Source organism: Lygodium microphyllum, chromosome 9, assembly GCF_053477565.2.
Source record: "Lygodium microphyllum isolate KBCC chromosome 9, Lygodium_microphyllum_v1.1.10, whole genome shotgun sequence".
Lineage (NCBI taxonomy): Eukaryota > Viridiplantae > Streptophyta > Polypodiopsida > Schizaeales > Lygodiaceae > Lygodium > Lygodium microphyllum.
In genome coordinates, this window is record NC_141143.1 from 38,925,729 (window position 1) to 38,952,858 (window position 27,130).

A 27,130-nucleotide genomic window follows, 5' to 3' on the forward strand; every position below is an offset into this window, starting at 1 on the left:
AGTTTACTTAAGAGTGATCTTAGTATTGGACGCTGCGCGTCCACCACTGCAAAGTCACTTTGGAGTGTCTTGATTTTGTCACTTTTCTTTTGTGCTTAAAAGCTATTGGTGTTACAAAAGATTTAGTGACAAGCCATCGTTTACATGCTAAAACAATCAAACAGGGTTTGGAAAGAGCTACTTTGGTTGGCAATATACTTGTGGACATGTATGCTAAATGCAGATTTCTTGCAAAAGCACGAAAAGTGTTTGATAGGATTCATATGAAAATTGAAAGTTCTTGGAATGCATTAACCATAGCATATGCTGATCATGGATTTGGTGAATAAGCATTTAATTCCTTGGAGAAAATGCAAGTTCATGGAGAGGTCCTCAAAAGGGGATTTGAAAGTAGTTCCTCCATTGGCAACACCCAGCCAGTTAAAGTGGGTCTTTGTGAGCATCTTGGAGAAACATTCAAAAAAGAAAGTTAAGAGAGATGTTATTCCTATGCCAACAACAAGTGATGTTATGTTCACACATGCAAATGTGACAAAAGCTTAGGTTGCTCTTGGATACAACCCCACTTCAAACTTGGACATTGGATTGCAACTTTTTGTAAAATGGTACAAGTCTTGCTATATACATGAAGGTGATGAAAGACATTCAAAAGGGATACAAACCCTATTGATGCAAGACTCTATAATGACCCTATGGATGCAAGAATGTGTACATGAACATGTTCCTTGTTTTGATACCCTTCCAAAAGAAAGAAGATCAGACATGTACCAACATACATGGAGAACAACGGGGCAAGAAGATGATAGAGGAGAAGAGCTTTGGTTAAAGCTTTTAAAAGACTTAGCTCTGATAAGAAAAGCTACAAGATTTTTGGACCGTGTGCGATAGATTGAACGAAGGTTTTGGAGAAGGGCACACTAAAATTCAGAAAGGTCGAGATGGATAGGAGGGCAACAAGCGGAAAAGATGAGGACGACGATGACCAGCATGGCCGTGGAGCTTGAAGTTATGGCATTCCTGTTATGAATTAAAAGATGTTTTCATTATCCTATCTCACCACCTCGGATGGGAAGGAGCAATGGCCTGCTGATTTGTTGGAAGGTTGATATGAGAACTATTGTTGAAGGCCATGGGATCGAAAGTAGGAGGAGAGTCTTGCCTGGCCTAAGAGGCATGATTCCGTGTGAAGAGGATGATGAAACATAGTCATTGAGAAGACCTCGAGCGACTGAGGCTTTGTAGTGAAGACCAACTTTCTCTTCTTCATCATAATTCATGTAGTCTTATCTTCTATGAAGTTCTTCTTCTCTACAATTCCTCTATAACTGCAAAAGACCCTCGACAGTGATGATGGGCCACCTGCATGATGATGACGATGACCATGAGCAAAAGAGGCCTCTTCTTTTTCAATGTGACTTTGCTGCTCCTCACTATAGCACCCTAGATGTAGATGTGCAATATGCACTTAGTTAGCAGAGCTAGATAGTAAAAATAGCATGCTGATCATGGCATGACGGGCTGCATACAATGACGTTTTTGAGAGCACCTAGGCGACAAGTTATAGTTTGAATAAAGAAAAACAAGGTTGTACCCATAGCTTGTAGGTCGAGTGGAGTTCACTGTGAGTCGTCCTGAGAATACCAAGGTCTTACTATTAAGCCAATTATTCCGGCCTACAACTCGTAAAATCCCTGTAGCAAGGCAATCATGTCTTACTAGTAGGGAAGGAGGGACGATGCTGAGACAAGGACCAGAAAGAAGGAAAGAACTGTGGGGAGCGATGGGTTGTCTATCCACATGCGACTCTGTAAAATCCCAAGAGATGAAGTGAAGGATACAAAAGGCTTTCACAAAGAAAGTTCAGCGCTCCTTTTATGTAATGATGTTGCTGCGAGGGGTTACCAAAAGTTACTCATATTATTCAATACGATTCACTCGAAGACGCCAATGAATATGTCCACAGAGTAGGAAGGACTACACACCTTGGCAAGAAAGGTGAAGCACTACTATTTCTACAACCTCATGAGAGAGATTACTTGAGAGAATTGGGAAAGCATGGGGTGAGTCTGAAGGAGCTCATCTATGAGCTATAGCTCATGGAGTTTAGACCATCATGACATTGTGAATTTTCGTCAGCAATAGCTTGCACCTAGTTGTGTCACTTGCCAAGTTGCTAGAGTGTGCTTGTCCTTTATTGGTTACTTCCCATGATACGCCTTGTAATTAACCTCTTGACACACCTTCATTGAAAGCATCATTGAGTCAAGTTATGCTCACAACTGAAGATTGTAAGTATGAATATACTCTAAACTTAAAGATTCATGGTGAGAGTAGATATTACAACTTGATTTGGAATTTATGGCTATCGGTTTAGCTCCCCTGATTGAGTGCCTTTGGATTTATAATTTTTCTTGGATTTGTACTTGGAACTCCCATCTTGCTTAGCGTCCCTAGGATGAGTGACTTTTGTGTACCCCCATGCGAATCCCATGCGACGATGTAGGTACTTTTGCTTGTGGGATGATTTTATTTCATATAGTTTGAATACCAACACTTATCTTTGTTAGGAGTTTGTCAGTGATTTATACATATATATATTGGTTATATACTGAGTAGCATTACTCTTTGCTCAGTCAATTGTGCATTTAATCAATCTCTATAGTTGTCTTGAGATTTTCTACATGCATGACGTGTATGTTTATTAGCTGATGTATTGTTTACTAACACTTTGAGTTTGTGACAATCTTTGGTACTAGTGGTCTATACTTAGTCATTGCTAGTTGCATTCTTTGTATACTGGTTGCTACTTAGATATCCTTGGAAGTGAAAGCTTGCTTTCTTGGTTATTTGCTCACAGTTGTGACTATTGTCTTTATTTTAGCATTGCTATAATCATAGTTTTGAACATATTTTAGAGAGCACATAGTTTGTTTCTAGCACTCCTTTGATTGCAGTTTATGGATATCTCTAGTCCCATTTGTTCTCTTCCTTTTACCCTCCCTTTTGCATTAGTTTAGTGACTCTTTTGTTGAATTTACATTAGCATGTATTCTTGTCATTCGCAGATATTTGCAATCATAATGCCAAATTTATCAATCCATAGTCCTCTTTTCAATATTGAAAAACTTGATGGAAATAACTTCCAATATTGGAAGCCAGAGATATGGCAAGTCTTGATGCAAAAGAGGTAGATTAAGCCATTGAAGTTAGAGAGCATAAAGCCTAAGCTTTATGATACAAAGGACTGGGTAGAACTTGATGAGCTATGCAAGTTTACTATCATTCTGTCATTATTAAAGCGGGTGTATCCTAATGTTATTGATACTAAGGGGTGATGCTTATGCATTATGGATAAATATTTATGATCTTTATGACAAGCAAAGTCCTGCATCTTAGTTGTACTAGCTGAAGAAGCTTGTGGACCTTAAAATAAAGGAGGGTACATATATGTCTACTAATTTGAATGAGTTTCTTTAATTTTCAACCAGCTTGTATCACAAGGCATTTAGTTTGAATATACTATCAAGTCTTTGTTCTTACTTCTTACACAACTTGAGTTATGGAATAGCTTTCATATGGCTATTAATGCTCATCCCCCTGAGAGTGTGTAATATTTCCGCTCAAAAATATTATTGAACTTGACTCCCCGCACGCCGCGTAAAACCTGTGCAAAGTTATCTCCCATATCGTAATTATTGGCAGCTTAATCCGTACCCCGCACGCACAAAAATGAGACCTCCGCATTGTGAAACCGAGGCCGGGGTTGAAGACCGTAAAAGCCGCGGGGAAACACCCTTTTTGAAGGGGCAATTGGATAAATTTAAGTCATTTTTTTATAAATAATTATCCCTTCCCCCAGCCGATGCATGGCTAGAGAAGAGGGAGTGTGGGGAGGAATGGCCTAAGTTGGAGTCGTGTGTGGGAGCATAAGGAGAGAGGGCCATGCTTAAGCCACGTGGTGGCTACAATCTCCCCCCCCCCCGCCCCCCCCCCCCAAAGCACTATATAAACACTCCCTTGTGGAGCAAAGGGGAGGAATGAGGCGGTCGTGCTGTTGAAGAAGGAGGCTGCTACGCTGACAATCAGAGGGGGAGGAAGAGGTCGTTGCTACCGCCTGCCTGAAGAACACCCCACCGTGAAAGTCGCCAGTTGCCACTGCTGCCATACCACCGCCGCCATACTTTGCCTTGTCACCAGAAATCCCCCCTGTCGTCGTTAATTTCCCCTCCCCCCCTCAATCATTACATTTTTTCCCATGTGGTTCTAGGAAGCAGAAGCTTCCTAGAAGCTTCTTGGAAGCTTCTAAAGGCAAGGCCTTAAGCCTTGTGCACATGGATTGACCCCGAGGGAAAAAATCCCAGCCTCCTTAGGCCCTGTGCATACATCTCATTCCTAGGGTTCAAGATCCAAGCTTCCAAGGGCCTGATCCTGTGCATGAGAGAAAATTCGTAGACCATAAGTCTTTGGGACGCGCATATAACTCGAGGGAAGCTGATGCAACAAAAGTACGCTACATAACGATGGCTCCCAAGAAGAAGCAAGGCGCAACCGGGGGAGGCTCTTCCCCAAACATACACATGGACATCTCCCCGATCCCACAAGCCCAGGTTTTACGATTTTGATTCCACGCAAAAGTAATGTGTTAAGCATGATAACTTTCATGGAAAGAGAATCACTTATGCATCTTTCTAATTCACCTAGCATAGTTAAAATGCATTTGGGGAAAATTTGCCTACTCGAACCATTTACCAAAATTAAAGCATGACATGCAATTGGTTTATTTTCATTTCCAATCTTATGAATGTAAATTACCTATCCATCTTACGAGCTTAGTAGCATGTTGCCTTTCCGCGCATTTCAAAGTGACAAGCTTGAACGCATTGTTAAGTGCATTTTTTATTGGCCATGGAAAGAATAAACAATATGCTACTTTTAGGCAATAACTTCCTTATTGTGATTCGCATGAGGAAAAATCGTTATCATCTGTTAGTTGTTGTCCAAAAAATTGCATAGCATGGGATTGGAACCACGAACTTGTAAGTTGCATGAAAAAGATGCTTGGAAATGGATTAAGTCAACACTAGCCTTAGTCTTGCATGAAATTCATTTACGATGTTGTATCTAAGGGTCGCATGTTACATATTCGTCGTGCATAAATTTCATTTCATTGAGTTGCATTTAGAAAAGATTGCATGGCTTATCAAAGCATGAAATTCTAAAGCTTAGACAAAAGGTTGTAGGTATAATTCCTTGATGTAAATCCTAGTAGGTCCTATGTAAGTTATTCTCCAAATGATTATATGTAATGACTTTAGCAAGGAAAGATGGGGTTATTGCAAACCTTTTGGTGTGTAGAAGTAATGAATTGCATGTTTACATGTATTGTGATATTTTGCAATCTAGTTTAGCATCTCTAGGAAAGGATCGTCCTTGTCGCAAGACAAGTAGATCAATTTTACCCAAATCACTTGTGATATTATAACCGTTAGGGTTTCCTATAGGCATAACTAGTCAACACGATAAACACCTCAAGTACTAGTTAGGGCTTGGTATGTCAGAAATGCAACCTAGTATCGTACTTGGACGCCAAGTCAAAGCCTTCAATCCCAAAGGTCCTACCCACACTCACAGAATGTTTGGGTCAATTGGACACTCATGCAAACAATGATCTAGGGTTTCTACCCTAAGTATCGTCGACCAAATGCTAAAACTCGGATTGAGTTTGGAAACCCTAGGACCGAATGTTGCCGGCCTAGTACAAATAGGGTTGGGTTGGTAAGAAGAAATCCCAAACCCTGCGTCTTGTCTAAACATAATTCCTTGACTAGAAAATGCCGTTCAATGGGTGAAATGATCCCATGAGTTAGGTGTGACACTTGTGCAACAAGTTGCAACGTCGCGCGGCTTTGTAGTTTAACCACAAGATAAATTTGCTACTCCTTGGAATAAGGTTGGCAGGTGCTAGTGCAAGTCTTACTTGCAAGAGGATGAGTAGACATCGTGCTACATCACCTTTCTTTGGCTGATTTGCCAAGTTAAGGGAAGTTATGTATTTTCTTGGTAAGCAAAGGATCAATCAAGTTAGAGCGGCATGGTCACCAGGATTAACTATTAATTTATGAAATCTAAGGTGTTGGTTTAAGTTGGGTTGACATGGTATGACCCTAACCCAAGGACAAAAGGGTGTACAAACAAACCCTTGGGGATCTTACTAAGTCGCAATTAATCCCGGATCGAATGTTGGATGCATTCGGAGAGAAGGATTCACTCCTTAGTAGTTGGCCAAATAAATGACCACTAGATTGATTGTGCTTGTAACAGTTTAGCAGCACTGTTTACATTGTTTGCTCAAGGAACTAAAAGATGGAAAGTTAATTAATGCTTCATGTTGAAGGCCTGAAGGGAGAGACAGTATCAGTTACCCCCGACTATCTACCTGACCCTAACCAAGGGGGTTGTTAGCCACGCCGGCAACGTGGACCGAACCCACCGCGAGAGGTCTCTCCATTGGGCGCTACTTGGAGCAGGAGGACGCTTGGGTGCCAGGGGGGCTTTGGCCGTAAATTCCTTCCCTTTTTTCGGGCCGTGCACAAGAGGCCAAGGCGACTCGGGATTGGATCTTGAGGCTCGCATACTATTCTACAGGCGAAATCTTAGATTAGTAACCACTGTGGATTGCTGGATTGCCTTTGGGTGGATTATGGATAGCCTTTGGATAGATTATGGATTAGCCTACGGGCTAGATTATATAATGTTTTCCAAAGATAAATAAGATCAATTATTGTAAAGGAACTTATTTGACACTGCTTTTCTATGTCAGTGCTAAGATTATGTGAAGGAACCGATGTCTAATTGGCTAATTAAGGAAGCTGTTTTATGCATGTCCAACTAAATGTGGTAGGTAATTAGACAACTAAAACAACCCTGAGAAAAGTGCGGTGGATGTGGCCATGGGACCGTCCTACGGATGGGTGGTCTCGGTTGGCCGAGAACTTTTCTCAAGCGAAATGGATAGCAATGAACTTTTCTCGAAGGGAATGAACAGTAGGTAACGTTGACCTAGAGTTCAGGTTGCTAGAATCCCGATTTATGTTGTTTTAGGGGAACGGAATGGGACTATGCCTTATAGGCAGAGAGGTCAAGCTTTGCATCCCTCTCGTTTTCCATTCTCCTTGAACCAAGTGCAGCATGAATTCACTTTGACCCTGACATTTCTATGTAAAGTAGTTTGACGCTAGCTGCCGTTCTAGGAGTTTGACCACTAGGAAAACCCTGATTCAGGTCAGTTCTAACTGGGAACTGTCGGAATTCTTCCGCTACGTAGCAAACTCGGGAAGACCTGGATCGCAAATCCCGTAACATTGCAAGGAAGTGCTGAGCGGGGCTTTCTAGACCCTCTTTCCGATGGGCTGCTAAGACATGTCCTGAAAGCGAACAGGTGGACACGTTACAGTTGGTATCAGAGCCAGCCCACAAATGATCTGTCTTTATAAGAAAACTTAATAAGAAGAAGTAAAGCAAATGTTGTTGTTAAAAACATTTCCTTACTTATCGATGTCTTGCAAAGTCATGAAGCATGGAACAGATTCATGGTGTTCCAGGTCATATTTATGACCGCGATGCATGTCTCATATTATCGACGAAGGATCGATATGATGAACATCCTAGATTGCATTTACAATCCATCGCCTCTGTACGTGGAACGGAGATGGACGGGTGATTCAAGAATCTATTAGATCGCTGCCCACCGGTTTGCGTACCTTTGAACCAACCTAAAGAGAATCAAGTGGTTGGAGGACTTGAAGATCGTGAAGCTATTCATTTTTGTTGAGGCTTACGTAAACGCAACTTTACATGTCGAAGATCGGAAGGTCAAGCTGAACACAATGTGTACGAGGAAGTGACCCGCATAATCCCCGCCGACAGGATCAAGGTGTTGGGACTCTACGAGAAGAATGGGTACCAAAGGAAAGGATACCCCAATCTTCCAATGACTTATCGATTCCTGAAAATCCATGACCCAAATCCATACTATTACCCGGTTCCCGTAGCTGAATGTAGCACAACCTTATTCTCTTTGAATTAATGTATCATCTTGCTCTACCATCCCAAGAATTATTGTACTCCGAAAGGGCTATGCACATATGAATGAAATAAGACTTTTTTTTATCAATGATTGTCTTGTCTATGAGTATTGATAAAAAGTTAAGTGATTAAGTTTCTTGGTTGAAAGCTAAGTTGGGCATGAAATATAATGTACGTAACGTTTAGTGAGTTGTTAGCATTAAGAATCTCATACCTAGGCACAACCTGTGGTACAGATTCCTAGTCCGACCCCTACACAAAGTACGGCCATGATTCAGGAGAATAAGTTTCTTCTCGAGCAGATCAAGCTGCTAGAATTCGACGGCAAAGAAAGGACTATCCAAGCTGACGCTGAGATTTGGATTGAGTCCATGAAAGATTACTTTGAAGCGGCCAGTACTGCACCTACCAACCAGGCATTGCTCGCCAAGCTGAAGCTCACTGGCAAAGCCAGACTTTGGTAGAAGCAATGGTGCAGAGACCAAGGAATCTTGGAAGGATCCGTTACCTGGGAAAAGGTGAAAAAAGCTGTGCAAGGAAGATACTTACCACCTGCATATCATGTGTAGAAGATGAACGAGTTCTACAAGTTGAAACAACTTGGTCTGACCCTGGACACATACTACTTAAAGTTCGTCTCTCTTTTAAAGTATGCGCCACAAATGGATATGACACAACAGGTGTCGAAGTTTTTGCCGGATTAAGCCCACTTGTAAATACTCACCTCGAATCAATGCGCCCAATGGACCTTCCAGACGCACTCATTCAAGCTGTGCCCATAATTCAGGAGTTGCAGACCAGGCCAAGAAATAATAAGACTTGGTCTTATAATGATCAGAATAAAGGAGTATATAGGTCTCAAGCAAAGAGAGTTCAAGGTCAAAATCGGGGACAAAGGAAGAAAGTAAGGACCAACAATGTCAATAACTTTGTTCCTACCCAAGGTAATGGCCACAATCTCTGTTGCTTCCATTGCAACGAGCCCGGTCATTTCAAAAGGCAATGTCCCAAACTTGGCAAAGGACAATGTCAAGGACCATTCCAAGGAATCGCCCGTGGCCAAGGAGCCGCCACCCGAGGCAGAGGAAGAACCGCGTGTGTTGCCAATAGGGAAATGTGCAATGAAGAAGACCCGACCATGAAAGCAAGCTTTGAAAGGGCAACAGTCCATGCTGCCCTTCACAAGAAAGGCCCGAATCGCCAGTTTTCAGTGATTCAGACACCATTGGACTATCAAGGTAAAGGCTTCAAAACCTTAATTGATTGTGGCAGTACGCATTCCTTTATCTCACCAGCTTGTGCAAGAAGATTAGTAATAGCCACCATAGAAGCACCTACCTTGCTTGTGGAATTAGCAAATGGTTGTGAGGCTACTTGTACCAAGCAAACTGTTTAGGTGGAATTCTTTCTGGGAGGAAATTCGACTTCGGTCAAGATTCAGGGTCATGAACCTAGGTATCCATGAGTGTTTGCTCGGGATGGATTGGCTTAAACCTAATGACGCCCACATTCATTGTAAAAAGGGCCAATTTTCCTTTCGAAACTCTGAAGGGGAATTGGTCACAACTCAAGGAGAGGCTGGAAAGCCGGAAATTAAATTGGCCAAAGCATCTCGGATAATAAAGGGAGTTAGAAAGGGACTACATGTCTAATTAATTAAGCTTGATAAGTTAGATCAAAATCAGGAGCCTAGTGAAGAACCTTCATGGCTAAAGAAGTACATAGACGCATTTCTTGAAGAGCTGGCAAAACTTCTGCCTCAAAGGGAAGTGGATCATGAGATCAAGCTAGTGCCGAGAGCTGCATCAATTGCAAAGAGGCCTTATAGAATGTCCATCCCGGAAGCAATTGAGCTGAAGGAGCAATTCAAGCAATTGTTAGAACAGGGCTACATCCGTCCTAGTAGTTCACCATGGGGAGCTCCACTGCTGTTCTAGAAGAAGAAAGATGGAATGCTTCAGCTGTGTATTGATTACAGAGGGTTGAATCAATCAACCATTAAGAACAAGTATCCTATTCCAAGAATAGATGAACTTCTTGACCGCCCTTAAGGTGCGAAGATCTTCTCCAGGATTGATCTCAGGTCTGGATACTATCAGATAAGGATCAAGGAAGAAGATATCCCAAAGAGGGCATTCAACACAAGATATGGACACTTTGAGTTCCTAGTCATGTTGTTTGGGCTGACAAATGCACCTACCACATTCAATAGGTTAATGCAGGATATCTTTAGGCCATATCTTGACGACTTTGTACTCGTCTTCTTCGACGATACTTTAGTCTACTCCAAACAAGAAGAAGATCATGAACCCCAACTTCGAATTGTCCTTGAGACAATGAGGGCACACAAGATTTACGCCAAGATGCAAAAGTGTGCATTCTTGAAATGTCAAATTGAATATCTAGGATTCATCGTGTCAGCGGAAGAAATTCAGTGGATCGGCCAAAGTCAGAGATGTTCTGGAGTGGCCAATACCAACAACTGTCAAAGAAATACATAGTTTTCTTGGGTCGACAGGGTGGTACAAGGTCTTTATCAACAAAGACTATGCTTTGATTGCAGCGCCTCTGACGAATCTACTGAGGAAGCAAACATCGATTGTATGGTCAACTATTGAACAATCTAGCTTTGATAAACTAAAGCAAAGTTTGGTATCAGCACCTATCCTGAAACTTCCGAACCTCAATAAGAAGTTCGAAGTAGTAACTAATGCTAGTACGCTTGCCTTAGGATGTGTGCTTATGCAAGAAGGTAATCGTATAGCATACTCTTCAAGAAAACTGCAGAGCCATGAGAAGAATTATGCTATCCATGATCTAGAGTTGTTAGCTAACATCCATGCTCTAAATCTTTGGAGACATTACCTGCTGGGTAACAAGTTTACCCTAGTGACAAATCATAAAAGTCTCAAGTGGATCTTTACCTAGAATGAGCTCAACATGAGGCAACGTCAATGGATTGAAGTGCTGAAGGAGTATGATTTTGAAATCAAATACCGGCCTAGAAAGGAGAATGTAGTTGCTGATGCACTCAATCGCAAGGCACTCCTAAATTCTCTAATCTTGCAAGACCCATCAACAACTAAATCTCTAGCCACGAAGGTATCCATGCCAAACAACCCAATACTTGAGCTAGCTAAAGAAGAAGCATGCCATGATCCAACCTATCACAAGATGCTAAGGGAGATCCCTATCAAGGATCAGGACCAAAAGCTATAGGCTAAGTATCAAGAATTCTCTATCAATAGTGGACTTGTCTACTATAGAACGAGATTATATATACCGGCAAGTCAGTCACTCAAGCAAAAGATACTTTGGGAAGCTCATGATTCCCCTTTCTTAGGACATCCTGGCTATGCCAAGACCCTCAATGCAGTCAAGAAAAGCTACTATTGGGAGAGGCTTAAAGGTGACATTCTCAAATATGTCACTAAGTGTTTTTCTTGTCAACATATTAAGGCCGAATATGTCAAAGTGCCAGGAAAGTTGCAACCACTTGACATTCCCCAAATGAAATGGGAATTCATCAATATGGACTTTGTTGTTGGCCTACCCCAAGTTCAAGGAGGATACAACTCCATTATGGTTGTGGTGGATATGCTCACTAAGATTGCACACCTTATTCCTGTTAAGACAAACTATAGAGCTTCAGACATTGCAAGGTTGTTCATCAAGGAGATATTCAAATTGCATGGGTTGCCCAGAAGAATCATTAGTGATTGTGATTCTCTCTTCACATCACACTTTTGGAGAGCTATCTTCGAAGCCATTGGGACTCAACTTTGTTTTAGTACAGCTTACCATCCCTGATCTGATGGTCAAACGGAGTGATTCAACCAAGTCATTGAGGATATGCAAAGGGCACACTGCTGGCCGTGAACCAAAAAGGTGGATTCAATACTTGCCACTAGTTGAGTTTTCCTACAATGCTTCTTACAAACAAAGCATTCAGATGACGCCTTTTCAAGCATTGTATGGGCACGACTGTCAAAGTCCTTTAAACATCTCAGATCCAACCTTGAGGGTTGAAGCCTCAAGGCAGATACTGGAAGATATGGATGACCAAATGAAGTCAATAAGAGAGGACATCCAAGCCGCCAAGGATAGACGGAAGGCATATGCGGATTTGAAACGTCAAGATAGAACCTTCAAGGAAGGAGACATGGTCATCATTTGTGTATGCCCAAAGAAGAGTTCCCTATCAAGAAGCTAAGTCCAAGGTATTGTGGACCCTACAAGATCCTCAAGTTCCTAGGACCCAATGCTTATAGATTGCAACTCCCGAAGAACCTAAAGGTTCATAATTAATTTCATATCACCCTACTGAAGAAGTATGTACCTAATCCTAGCCATGTACTTGATGACCAACAAGTTGTAATGCCTAGCCAAGGAGTCCTTGAGCTACGGCCTGATAGGATCTTAGATGTTAGGGAGAGATAATTGAGATCCAAAACCTTGAGAGAATGACTCGTCCAGTGGAAAGATTATCTCGAGGAGAATGCCACTTGGATGGATGAAAGCACTCTCAACCAACAATGCCCCCAGTTCTTCTTGAGATGAGGACATCTCGATTCCTCCAAGGGGGAGAGAATGTAATATTTTTGCTTAAAAATATTATTGAACTTGACTCCTCGCACACCGCGAAAAACTTGTGCAAGGTTATCTCCCATATCGTAATTATTGGCAGCTTAATCCGTACCCCGCACGCTCAAAAATGAGACCCCCGCATTGTGAAACCGAGGCTAGGGTTGAAGATTGTAAAAGCCGCGAGGAAACACCCTTTTTGAAGGGGCAATTTGATAAATTTAAGTCATTTTTTTATAAATAATTATCCCTTCCCCTAGCTGATGCATGGCTAGAGGAGAGGGAGTGTGGGGAGGAATGGCCTAAGATGGAGTTGTGTGTGGGAGCATAAGGAGAGAGGGCCATGCTTAAGCCACGTGGTGGCTACCATCTCCCCCCCCCCAAGCACTATATAAACACTCCCCTGTGGAGCAAAGGGGAAGAATGAGGTGGCTGTGCTGTTGAAGGAGGAGGCTGCCACACTGACGATCAGAGGGGGAGGAAGAGGTCATTGCTACTGCCTGCCTGAAGAACGCCCCACCATGGAAGTCGCCAACTGCCACTCCATTGCCATACCACCACTGCCATACTCGGCCTTGTCACCATAAACCCCCCCTATCATCGTTAATTTCCCCCCCCTCCCCCCTAATCATTACCTTTGGGAAGCAAAAGCTTCCTAGAAGCTTCTAAAGGCAAGGCCTTAAGCCTTGTGCACACGGATTGACCCCGAGGGAAAAAATCCCAGCCTCCTTAAGCCCTGTGCATACATCTCATTCCTGGGGTTCAAGATCCAAGCTTCCAAGGGCCTGATCTCGCGCAGGAGAGAAAATTCGCACACCGTAAGTCTTCGGGACGGGCGTATAACTCAAGGGAAGCCGCTGCAACAAAAGTACTCTACATAATGATGGCTCCCAAGAAGACGCAAGGCGCAGCCATGGGAGGCTCTTCCCCAAACATACACATGGACATCTCCCCGAGCCCACAAGCCCAAGTTTTACGATTTTGATTCCACGCAAAAGTAATGTGTTAAGCATGATAACTTTCATGGAAAGGGAAGCACTTATGCATGTTTCTAATTCACCTAGCATAGTTAAAATACATTTGGGGAAAAATTGCCTACTCAAACCATTTACCAAAATTAATGCATCTCATGCAATTGGTTTATTTGCATAGGTGTATTCCTTCTTGGGATGAGACGTCGCCTCCCTGTATACATTTTACACTCACATCTAATGTTTTTGTATATGATATTCAATTAGTTTGCAACTATAAGGCATGATTGATACACATTTTTCTTACCATTTTCTCAAAGTCTGAGATCTCTTGATCAATGATCTCTGATTGAAACTTGACGAAGTATCGTATATGTTCTATAGATAAGCAACACTTTCGTCTGATTGCCAGCTTCCATTGAGAGTAAGGACACAGTACACATTGATTAAGATATGCCTCACGATCTTGAACATCATGACCATCATTGTTTTCCATTTTTTCTACGTTATGACAAACAATTGGTTTTTGTTTTCGTTCTCTTTTTCTTTTCTTAATTTGTTTGAGAAGGGATTTCTTCTCTTGTAACTCAACAAAATTAATGTCAACTAAAGTCTTAGTTTCTCCCCCTTTGTTTGCACCTTTCTTTGCGCTCTTCATTTTATGTTTTCTCCCCTTCTTTTTCTTTCTCTCTCTCTCTTTCTTTATTGCCCCTCTCTTTGTTTCTCTCCACCCCCTCATGTTTTCTCACTCATTCTCATCTCTCCCTCCCTCTCTCTCTCTCTTTCCCCATTTCTTAGTTATCGTTCATATTTATTCTCTCTCTTCACGATAACAAATCCTCTTTTTGTTTCTCTCCACTCCCTCATGTTTTCTCACTCATTCTCCTCTCTCCCTTCCTCTCTCTCTCTCTCTCTCTTTCTCTCTTTCTTTGTTATCTTTCATGTTTATTCTCTCTCTCTCTCTTGTTCTCTTTTCATTTTTCTTTCTTCTTCCTCCTCTCTCATTTTCTCTCTCAGTGCACCTCATTCTCAAGAAAAAAGAAAGAAAGAACAAGAACAAACCTCATTTTCTCTCTCAATAAGAGAAAGAAAGAACAAGAACCAAGAACAAACCTCATTCTCTACCCCCTCATGTTTTCTCACTGATTCTCCTCTCTCTCTCCATCTCTATCTCTCTTTTTCCATTACTTGGTTATCTTTAATGTTTATTCTCTCTCTTCGCGACAAACCCTCTTTTTGTTTCTCTCCACCCCCTCGTGTCTTCTCACTCATTCTCCTCTCTCCCTCCCTCCCTCCCTCCCTCTCTCTCTCTTTTTCTTGATTATCTTCTATGTTTTTTCCCTCTATCTCGTTCTCTCTTCCTTTTCCTTTTTTCTTCTCCCTCTTTCATTTCCTCTATTTTTCCCTCAATGCACCTCATTCTCAAGAAAAAAAAAAACAAGAACAAATCAATAAGAGGAGAATGGATTTTTCGTCTCCTCTTTGTGACAAACCCTGTCTTTGTATCTCTCCACCTCCTTGTGTTTTCTCACTCATTCTTCTCTCTTTCTCTCTCTCTCTCTCTCACACACACAGCTATCTTTCATGTTTATTCTTTCTCTCTCTCGTTCTCTCTTCCTTTTCCTTTCTTCTTCTCCCTTTGTCATTTTTCCTCTTTCTCTCTCAATGCGCCTCATTTTCATAAAACACGAATAAAAGAAAAGAAGAAAGAACAAGAGCAAACCAAGAGGGGACAATGTACTCACTGCAAACACTCGAGGATGGATTCTTCGTCTCCTCTTCGTGATGGTCTCTCTTCTTCCTTCGTGCATTTCCTTCTCTTCTTCCTGAACGGCGATGGTGGCGGTGAGAAGCTCTCATTCTCTCTACTTCTCTCTTCCTCTCCCTCTCCCTCCCAAAGGTACGATCTGTTTCTCTCTCTCTCTTGTACTTTGCGAGGCAAAATGTCGTGCTCGGGTTTCACCTACTTTTTTTTCCTTTGAGTATCATCACTATTTGTGCTATTTGCATCGCATTTGCGATGCAAATAGGGATGCCACTAATATGTGTCTCAATTGTCCGTCGCCATGCCCCTATATCCTTGTAGTGTATACTTGTCAAGCAACATTGGGATATCAGAAAGGGTATCATGAGGTACCTCAAAGACAATGCAAATATATGCATTTACTATGGTGGCGAGGATACTACATTCGTAAGTTACACTAACTTGGACTATGCAAGATATACAAATAGTAGGAAGTCTACCTTTGCATATGTCTTCACTTTTGCTACTTGTGTTGTGTCTTGAATGTCCACGGTGCTTAATTGCATGGCCTTATCTACTATTGAGGTAGAGTATCTTGTGACCATGGAGGCTTGCAAGAAGGCCCTATTGTTAAGCCATTTGGTAGCAATTCTTGGTAATAATGTCACTCCTACATTACATTCGAATTCTATTAGTGCCATTTAGGTAGCCCATAATCGTAGCCTATAGTTCCATCTTCCATGGAGAGACTAAGCACATTAACGTATGGCATAACTTCATTAGAGTGGTGGTAGGGAACAAGTTTGTTGAGCTTATTAAGATCTTCACGGACAATAATATTGTAGATTTGCTCGTTATAAGGCTCTAAGTGGAAATTTTTACCTTCCTTACGAGATTGGTGGCGAGGGCTCAGGCGTACATCTTTGCTCCGTTCTTTACCACGATAATATATTTTATCGCATTACAAAAAAAATTGTGTGAAGATTAAATTTGAACGTTATCATTTATCTCTTGTTTACAAATTCGTGTTGTCTTTAAGAGCGTCAGAAAACAGATTTCTGTGCCGTGTGTCGTGTCGGACCCAAATGAATACGCACGTGACGCCATCTATCCTCGGGAGTCGGCTCGAGTCTGCTCATTCCGGTGGTTTTGTCAAAGCTGGGGAAGGTCTATTTTAGAAATTCTCTTGATTTTTTTCTTGCAAAAAACTCTTTTCGGCATTCTAGCCCGACTATTTGGGAAGTTGGCGTATCTTTCCCCATCAATACAGTATTTACTATTGGGACTGTAATGATAGCTGATGCACTCTCGCTGGACTCTCCCTCTTTTCTGTCTTCCTACCTTCCGATCTCGCTCTCTCGTCCTCCCTCGGCGAGGGTTTCCCTTCTGTTTACCTGCAACTTGCCGCAGAGTCTGACACGACAGCAACTTTGTTCGCCGATCTCACAGAGCCAGAGAGAGAAGGGACTCGGGAACGATCGGAATGAGGGAAGGAAGGAGGAAGCCGGGGAGAAAGATGGAGATGCCCTCCATCGTTCCAGCTGAAGCAGCTTATAATCGTCTCAACACCAGCTGCTCTAATTCTAATGGTCGATGCAACGGTGATGATCCTGACATCTCGTCCTCTGCCGCCCCGACTAAGACCACTAATGCCAGCCCTGCTGCGCTCCCAACCAGCCAGGTGGAGCCGCCAGCTGGCGTTCGTGCGCGGGCCATCCGGCGCATCGAGAACACAATTAGCCGCCAGGTCACTTTCTGCAAACGTCGCACCCGCCTCTTCAAGAAAGCCCACGAGCTCGCCGTGTTCGGTGACGCACAGGTGGCCGTTATCGCCTTCTCTTCGAAAGGCAAAATGCACCAGTATGCCAGCTCTAGGTACTCTCAGCTCTCTTTCCACACTGGTACCGGCTTTCATCATCAATAGGCCAGTAATTTAGACATTATACATGCTCCATTTAGACAGTATACACATGTTCCATTTCTTCTGTGGTGTACTACAATTGCCTTTGGCTTTTAGCATGTCCCACATCCTGGAACGTTATCGGGATTGGCGGAGCTCACTCTACCAAGTTCCTCCTCCAGTCAACCCTGCAGATCTCTCGCTGCAAGACGGAGTAGAGGTACTACAGCTATTCCATTCTCCTTGTTTCGTCTTTCATTACTGAGAAAGGATTATCGGGGTTGCTCCGCTACTATCGTGTTTATTAATCCGGCTCTTTGCGGAGGTCAATAGAAAGTCAACATTAACTTTTGCTAGAATTACTAAGGACGCTAATATTTGTGGAAAACGTAGATAGGAAGTCTTCATGGAGCCGTGGATAGGATTGCGTTAGACATTATTCGAAGGAACAACGCAAAGAAGTCATCATGGAGGTGGCTCAAGAAGTTAGTTTGCTTACGATTGCAATGATACGTTGGGAGTTGCGTAGACTGTATATCAAGGTTGTAGAATGTGCCTTATAAACTTGACATTACTTCCCAAGTTGCAAGACTTACAAGAGATTCAAATCGTCCTTGGCATGGCGGTGTGGCGGTAGCTTGAGGGCATCTCCCTCACTAGACGATGCATTTCATTCAAATTGTCTCCGAGGCATGATGTATGGAAAATTTGTTTAAGATTCCACTAAGAGAAGAAAACATGTGAATCGGCAATATGAGAGGATGTAGGGATATGGGCATATTAGCCCATAGCAAAGAGGCCCTATGGGTGCTTAATGCATGTCTCTAGGTAGACCATGTAGGTCATATGTGATTCAGAAGAAAATAAAAGTCCCCTTAAAGCACGATGAAGCTATCCTATGTCCTAGGCAAGTTTTTCCTCAAGCAAGTTTACTAGATAATATTTCTCAATTGCAATGGGAACTTAAACCAAGGAAGAGCATGTAAGTTCTTCCAAGCATACAAGGAAATCATCAAAGTACAAATGATGGATATTCTATTTGAATCCTTAGACATACTTACTCTAAAGAATGACACAAAGATCTTCTCAAGTTGGATGAAGAAACAAGTATTGCTTCCAAATGTAATAGCTCCCAAATGCCTGAGATAGTCCAAGAATGGAGCTTCATAGACATATATAAGTCCACTATGACTATCCAACAATCCTCACTCATATGCGATGATGATTCCTTATTGTGGAAATTTTGTATCTATGAGTCTAGTATATGAATATGGACTCAAAAAATAGATAGATATTTAGGAAACTAGGTCTTGACTAGGGAAGATCCATATAGTGGACACTTTAGTAGGTGTATTTACCTCCACCTTCTTGCATTCACCACTCTATGTATGTATATGTAGTCATGGATAATGCAATTTAATTCATAATATCCATTCTCAATCTCAATATTATTGCCTCTCATCCTCTCACGACTTGTTCTCATAGATTTCAAATGTGCCCTTTCTCATTTGTGGAATCATGTGTACTTTGACATTCCATTGCAAAAGTCATTGGGCATGGGATTCTAGATCTTAGATATTGAGCGACGTTGCTCTATTCTTGCTTTCATCATCTTTCTAAGGTATTGATTGTTGCACGTGCTTTGGTTGCACACTAGTGGATTCATTTTCATTCATCTAATTTGTTCTTTGTGCTTACTTATGTTTTGTGTTTTAGCTCTATTATCTTCAGTCTTTCCTTTCTTTTTTGCATTTTTTTATTATTTTATTATAGCATTTGAATTTCAAGTTTGTTTAATCTTTGATGTATTGAGTTTAGTTTGCATGATGTTGTGCTAACTTAGGTTTGCTAGTTAATTGTTTGCACATTGGTTGTTGCTGGTATTTTCGTGTATCCATCTACCATTGGTATTTGTTATGTTGGCACTGTGCAACATGGTATCTATTGTCTAATCGTACATTTTTCATTGCTGCTCATTGGACCCATTCATCATGCTGTATATATACTTGATTAATTGACATGTGTATCATTGTCCAAGTTGATTATGTTTGCTTTTAGCATTATGCTCTCCTATTACAAGGACTTTCACGTGTGGATCATGTTATAACATTGTTGATTGCGTTAATTGCATTTTTTTCACTTGTTCATATTTAATTGTTATCATTTGTTGTTGCCTCGTTTTTAGGTGGTGACCTTACTCTATGTGTGAGGTGTTTATTGCATCATGTTTCCTATATACATATCTTTGACCTTAGTATTTTTTTTTTCATTATTAACTTTCCTATAGTGTTTATTCTTCTTTCATTAAACATTATTGAGGTATTGAATTAGATACACTTTCATCTTGTTATGCATAATACTTGTTCACATGCATCTAAGTTTCACTTTGTATAGACATTTCTGCATCTCAGGCACAATATATTTTCTTGAGTTAATTATGTTTATGATAATAAGATATCATTGGATTCTTCATTTCCTATCTAACCTTTCTTATAGAGATTGATTTGAGTTTTACGGGTCTTAACCTCAATCCATGTGAGCTTGTTTGGCTTGCTTTATCTTTCTAAGATATAGATCTTTGGAGTTGTTTTAACCTTCTCTTTCTATTAGGTCAAGGAGGGTTCTATGCTAGATTAACCATGGCAAACATCTATTTGGTGGTGATGAGATGGGCATCATAAAAGGAATGAGTGACTTAGGCATGGATGTGTATGATTCCACATGCATCATTAATGATCATGTACTTCTTTATCCTTAGTTTTCCTTGGTCGTTCAATGGTTGAGACTGGCCACTTGTTCACAGAAATGATGCTTGTCTCTTCTCCTTCTGCTCTCATTGAGGTAGAAATACAAGAGGTAGCAATGGTAGGCATGTAATGCTCCTATTTCATACCTTTCTTAGTTTCCTAAAAGTTAGTTGGATTGTCTTAATTGTGATTTTTCCATGGAAGCAACAAATATTTAATTCCCAAGCTAGCATACATAACAAAGTAGGGCATCCCAAAACTTATATTTTATGTGGATCCCTTTGAAAAATCATGTTCCTTGATGTATATATTAACCCCCTCCTACTAGCTCTTCGTAGCTCTTCATGCAATCACTTAAGTGTTATAAATGTTGGTAATACCTCCAAGTACTTTGGATAGCGTATGGGGCATTGTTTGTGAGATGCACTTTCCCATTCTCTTCATCGGCATTCCCTTCATCTTTCCTAACTCGTTCCCCCACCTCCTTGAAAATAGACAAGTGGGAAGAGAGGTGAAGCACCCAAGAGCACATATACACAAAAGAAATGGAGACTTAAGAACATAGAGAAATAGAGCTAATCTTCTTCTTCTTCTTCTTTCTTCTTCTTCCATACAAAAAAACCACATCTATATCATGAGAAAAGACTAATATGAAAGTATCACAACGTATATACAGGAGGTCACCCATTGTGAACTTGCAAGGAAAAAAGAGGTGGCGCAATGAATGTGCCATAGCCAAGGATAGACTATGTGGGTGTAGTCCAACTATAGAATCACTGGTGTATTCTCATGTCAACCATCTAAGATGCCAGTGAATAATATTGTATCATATCACTAAGGCATATAGTGGATGCCAGCTCATATAGAGCTTGATATCTCAACACTTTTCCTTGCGCTCAAGCGTGAGCTTGTAATCTTCAAGCATAGTCCTGAAGCGTTACAGCTTCTCGAATCCCAAGACCTTAGTGAAAATATCAGCAGCTTCATCCTTTGTGCTGACATAAGTTAAGTCAATATCACGTCTCAGAACCCACTCTTGAATGAAATGGTAATGAGTCTCTATATGTTTGGTCTGCACATCATACTTTGGGTTCCTACCTAATTCAATGTTATTAAGGTTATCACACATAGCTTATAATTATCTTATGCATATGCATCCCCAAATCACCAAATAGCTCGTATAACCAAGCCATCCCACATGCTTAGTTCTAGCGCCTTTGTACTTTATCTCTATACTAGACAAGTCATTTGTCAATTGTTTCTTATTGCTCAAAGTAATAGGAGCACTCCTAAATAAAAGCATAAAACCACTGGTAGATCTCCAATTTGAAATTATACCATCCCAATCTACATCTATGTAACCATCTAGTCCATTGATACATCTTCACCATAGAGTAAGGCATAATCTAATGGAGACTCAACATAATGCAATATGCGCTGAACTGCATCCAAATGTGGCTTCCATGGAAGCTGTATAAACTCTCCAGACTAATTATGTAGTTTAGGTCTGGCCTAGTGATTATCAAATAAGTAAGGTTACCCACAATCTTCGAATACATTGACATTCTCGATCAAGACACCCTCATGTGCATTAAGCTTAGCATTCATATCCAAAGGTAAAGAAATATGCTTGTAATCAACCATGCCATACTTCTTCAATATATTCAATGCATACAATCTTTATGACAACCACACTGTCCAAAGTTCTAATTTTCTTAATTTCAAGAAAATAGCATAGTTCCCTTAAATTGTTCATCTCAAATTGTAATATTTCTGCTGAAAATATGACGAGGCCATGTGAAGTTGGGCAAATGGCAATGTCGGTATTATGGTCATGAACGGTGCGGTTTTTAATTAGTATACTTTCCACTGGCAAATCGAGTCTAAGGTCTAAGAATACGCATAGCTTCATAAGAACCTCCTCTTAGGAGGAGATCAAGATGAAATTAATTGATTTATGGTAAATTTTTTAAATTATCCCCTCTTTACCCCAGCCGAAGGCTGTGCTGGAGGAGGGGGAGTAAGGCGCGGGTACATAAGCCTTGCTGGAGGACATAGGGGAGGGAATGGCCATGCAATCGGGCTACGTGGGGACGAGAAGGTCCCCTCCCCTCACCTATAAAAGCCCTGTGAGAGGGAAGTAAGGAGAGAGAGAGCCATAACGTTGTAGCCATTGCCATGTGAGAAAGAAGAGAGTAACATTGCCTCTGTGTGCGCCGTGAGGCTGAAGAAGATCGAGAAGAGCCGCGAGGCTGACAAACGTGAGAAAGAGAGGAGTAAGGAGGAGCTGACGCTGTCGTGTGAGATAGAGAGGAGAGCTACGTCGCCTGCAGCCTCAGCCGCTGCCAGAAGTTGACGCCATCAACCGTCATCTAATCGTCTCCCTTTTTCTCCCATGTGGATATCTGAAGACCACAGAAGCTTCAAGAAGCTTCTTGAAAGCTTCTAAGGGCCTCCTTCAGAGCCCCCCCTTTCCGCGGGGTTCCATCCAAGCCCCTTTAAAAGCTCATTCACCCCGGAAATTAAGCCCCTTTTTCTCCCCTTGGGTTTTCCACAAGCTCCCATTAGCCCATGTTTCTAAACCCTTTTCTGTGGCTCCTTTCCTATTGCCCTCTCAAGCGGGTTTTTATTTCCCCGGGATTTAAGCACCTTCCCGTGGTGCATTTAAAACCCCCCCTTTCCTTGGTTTTCCATAAGCCCTTCTCGAGCAATCTTTACACCCCCTTTTTCCCTTGAAGTTTAAGCCCCCTTGCCCCCAAAACCCACATTAGACAGGGTTTTAAAGACCCTTTCCGTGGGAATCCCCACTCAAATTCATATTTACTTGCGGGCTCTTAAAAACCCTTTTTATAGCCCTTCTCAAGTGGTCTCTTATAACCCCGGGAATTAGGCTTTTCTTTCCCTTGCATCCCCGGAAATTAAACCCTTTTGGGCCTTGATTTCCCCAAAAGTCACCTAGCCCGGGCTTTTCAAGCCCCTTTTCATAGTATCCCCACAAAGTTTTAAACCCTTTCCTATTGCAACTCCCACAAGCCTATAAGGCCTTCTAAAGCTCGATTCCGAAAGACGGTGCAATCGGTCAAGGAAGCCGAATCTCAAAAGGAGTTTCGCGTGCGAGGGAGATAGGCCAAGATCATAAGTCTGCGGCCAAGGCAAGAAGGTTGAATACGCGATGGCTCTTAAAAAGGCACAAGGCGCAACCGCAGGAGGATCATCTCTTAACATCCATGTGGATATTTCACCACAAGTCCAGGTTTTCTTCCTAAATTTTGATTTATGTCTAATATTACAATTGTGCATGGATCATTTATGGAATTAGGATGCACATTTTTAATTGAAATACTTTAGCTAAAGTAAAGGAAATAGCTTACGATCAAAGAATCGGTCATTTGTATTTTTCAAATAAACGATTGAAAAAAGAGCATAAGATCTCTATGCATTCCTAGCAAGTGGTTTTTATACATTACAAAGTAACAAATTTAGATCAACTAAAGATCATCTTTATAAAGTCGAAATTATTATTATACACTTCGATTATGTATGGAAAGAATAAATCGCATGTCACATTATTAGGCATCTTTCCTTTGAAATGATTCATTAAAAGAAGGTTGCTAATAATCCGTAAGAATTTGCAAGACATGGAAATGGTTCTTGAGCTGCATGAAGTAGATTAAACTCTAGTCAATTGGCTTAAATCTCAATCAACTACGTCAATATTTACGAAAGGTTGTGTAATTCTCATTCAGCGTACGAATATCTCATTTAGAAAAGAAGTTAGAAAAAGGCTACATGGTTCACATAAAACCCTAAAGCTTAGTAGCATGAATCTTGATTGCATGTTATAAAAGGATCAATAGGAATTATGCGATAACCTAACATACGCTTTTATCTTAACTAGAAAAGTTAGGGATTGTAAATCTAATCATACATAGGCAAATGAATCATGTGATTACGAGAAAGGTATCGTAAATATCTTCAAGAATAGACAAGTAAATTGGTTTATCCTAAACACCTAAACCGCAAGGGACTCGCTTAGGAGTGGTTAAATCGATGCAACATATCCGAAGTGCTAACTAGGATTTAGCACGTTAAGGACATGATCAAGTCGCTCTTATTGCTAAGCTGAAACTTTCATACCCTAAAAGACCTGCCCACATTCATGGAATGTAGGGACAATAGGACATACTTGCGAGAAACGATCTAGGTTTTGTACCGTAAGGTTCGCTCGCTAAAAGGATGAAACTTTGTTTAAATTGGAACCCTAGGACCGACAATGTCGGCCTAGTGCAATCAGGAATGGATTGGATATGAAGACAACCAATCCTGTTTCCTATCTAATCATGATTCCGTGATTAGAAAACGCCGTTTGATGGGCAAAATAGTCCCATGGATTAGATGCGACACTTGTGCAATATGTTGCAGGGTCGCATGATCTTGTGATTGATCACAAGGGAATGGTCAAATTCCTTGGAATGAGATTGGAAGATTCTTGCACAAGTTTATCTTACAAGACGATGAGTAGTCGTCCTGATATAGCATCTTTCTTGGGAAAAGTGACCAAGATAAGAGAATTAGATAATTACTTGGAAGCAAATGACTAATCAGTAAATTGGAATAACATATTTATTGCTAGTAGAACTTAAGGTATTGGTTAAGTTGGGTTAATAGGGTACGGCCCTAGCCCAAGGATATAAGGGTTATCAAACAAACCCTTGGGAATCTGGCCAAGTCTCAATTGATCCCGGATCGAATGCTGGATGCATTCGGAAAGAATGATTCTTTCTTGGAAAAAGTGACCAAGATAAGAGAATTAGATAATTGCTTGGAAGCAAATGACCAATCAGTAAATTGGAATAATATATGTACTACTAGTAGAACTTAAGGTATTGGTTAAGTTGGGTTAATAGGGTACGGCCCTAACCCAAGGATATAAGGGTTATCAAACAAAACCTTGGAAATCTTGCCAAGTCACAATTGATCCCGGATCTAATGCTGGATGCATTCGGAAAGAAGGATTCACTCCTTAGCAGTTAGCAAAAAATAACGACCACTGGAAATGATTGTGCTTGTAACAGTTTAGAGAGCATTGTTTGCTTTGTTTGCTCAAAGAATTAAAGGATGAAAAGATATCTAATGCTTCAGGTTGAAGGCCTGAAGGGAGAGACAGCCTTAGTTACCCCCGACTGTCTTCCTGACCCTAACCAAGGGGGTTCTCAATTGCACTGGGAAGGTGGACCGAACCCGCCGCATGAGGTCTCTCCGTTGGCCACTACTTGGAGCAGGAGGACGCTTGGGTGCCAGGGGGGGCTCTGGATGTAAATCCCTCGCCTTCCGGGCCCTGCACAAGAGGCCAATGTGACTCAGGATTGGATCTCGAGGCCCGAATACTAGTCTACGGGCGGAATCTTGGATTAGTAATCCTTGTGGGTTGCTGGATAGCCTTCGAGTGGATTATGGATAAGCCTACGGGCTGGACTTTATAAATGTATTTTAAAGATAAATATGATAACTTGTTGAAAATGAACTTTTTTAACATTGCTTTTCTATGTCAAGTGCTATGATTACGTGAAGGAACCGGTGCCTAACGAGCTAATTAAGGAAGCTGATTGATGCATGTCCAACTAAATGTGGTAGGTAATTAGATAACTAAAACAACTTGAGGAAAGTGTGGTGGATGTGGCCATGGGTCCGTCCTACGGATGGGTGGTCTGGGTTGGCCGGGAACTTTTCTCAATCATGATGGATAGCAAGAAGACCGTTTCAAAGGATGCAAACAGCAAGGATGCTGACCTAGAGTCTAAGTTACAATAATCCCAGTTTACGCTGTTTTAGGGAAATGGAATGGGACTATCCTTATGACAAAGAGGTCGAGTTTTACATCCCTCTCGTTTTCCATTCTCCTTGAACCAAGTGCAACATAAATCCACTTTGGCCTTGGCGTTTCTGCGTAAAGTAGTTTGCTCAAGGTTCGACGCTAGTTGCCGTTTAGGAAATGACCATTAGGGAAAACCCTGATTCAAGGCGGTCCTAAGTGGGAACGACTAGAATACTTCCGCTACGTGGCAGACGTGGAAAGTCCTAGATCGCAAACTCCATGACATTCCATGGTAGTGCCTGGCGGAGCTTTCTAGACATCCTTTCCGATGAACTGCTAACACGTGTCCTGAAGATAACAGGTGGATACGTTACAGTTGGTATCATAGCCAACCAACAAAAGATTTGTTTTTAAGAAATCTTAATAAGAAGAAGTAAAGCAAATGTTGTTGTTCCGAACATTTCCTTACTTTCGATGCTATCTTGCAGAATTATGAAGTATGGAACAGGTTCTTAGTGTTTCGAGTCATGTTTATGACCGCGATGCATGCTTCCGATTATCGACGAAGGATCAATATGATGAACATCCTAGACCGCATTTACAATCCATCGCCTCTGTACATGGAACGAAGATGGATGGGTGTTTCAGGGATCTATTACATAGATGCCCATCGACTTGCGTACCTTCGAATTAACTTGAAGAGAATCAAGTGGATGGAGGACTTAAAGATCGTGAAGCTGTTCGTCTTTATTGAGGCTCACGCAAACCCGACCCTTTATGTCGGAGTTCGAAGGGTTAATCAGAATAAGTATGTGTACAGTGAAGTGATTTGATTAATCCCTGCCGACCGAATCAAGGTGTTGGGACGTCACGAGAAGAATGGATATCAAAGGAAAAGATACCCTAATCTTCCAATGATCTATTGATTCCTAAAAATCGATGACCCCAATCCGTACTACTACTCAGATCCTATAGCTGAATGCAACATCTTATTCTCCTCGAATTAATGTAATAGCTTGTTCCATCGCCCCAAGAATAATTGTACTCCGAAAGGGCTATGCCCACATGAATGAAATAAGACTTCTTCTTAACAATGATTGTCTTGATTGTGAATGTTGATAAAGAAGTAAAGTGACTTGGTCACTTGGCTAAAAGTTGAAATAGATATGTAATGTGGAATTCTTTCTGGAAGGAAAGATGACTTCGGTCAAATTTAGAGTCATGAACTTAGGTATCCATGAGTGTCTACTCGGAATAGATTGGCTTAAACCCAATGACACCCAC

The 27,130-nt window shown here is 41.4% G+C and overlaps 1 protein-coding gene across 2 annotated transcripts in view; it reads left to right on the forward strand.

Moving 5' to 3' along the window:
- Positions 1-16,599: 16,599 nt before the first annotated feature.
- The window catches only part of LOC148030963 (MADS-box transcription factor 23-like), a 165,882-nt gene continuing 155,351 nt past the window's right edge, over positions 16,600-27,130 (forward strand). Inside the window, exons 1-2 of one of the 2 annotated variants that reach the window (XM_087684513.1) lie at positions 16,600-17,259; positions 17,402-17,504. In XM_087684513.1, the coding sequence (XP_087540639.1) occupies positions 16,868-17,259; positions 17,402-17,504 (495 nt within the window). In that variant the 5' untranslated portion in view covers positions 16,600-16,867. The remainder of the gene's footprint in view (positions 17,260-17,401; positions 17,505-27,130) is intronic. The other variant, XM_087684512.1, reaches the window with a different exon arrangement.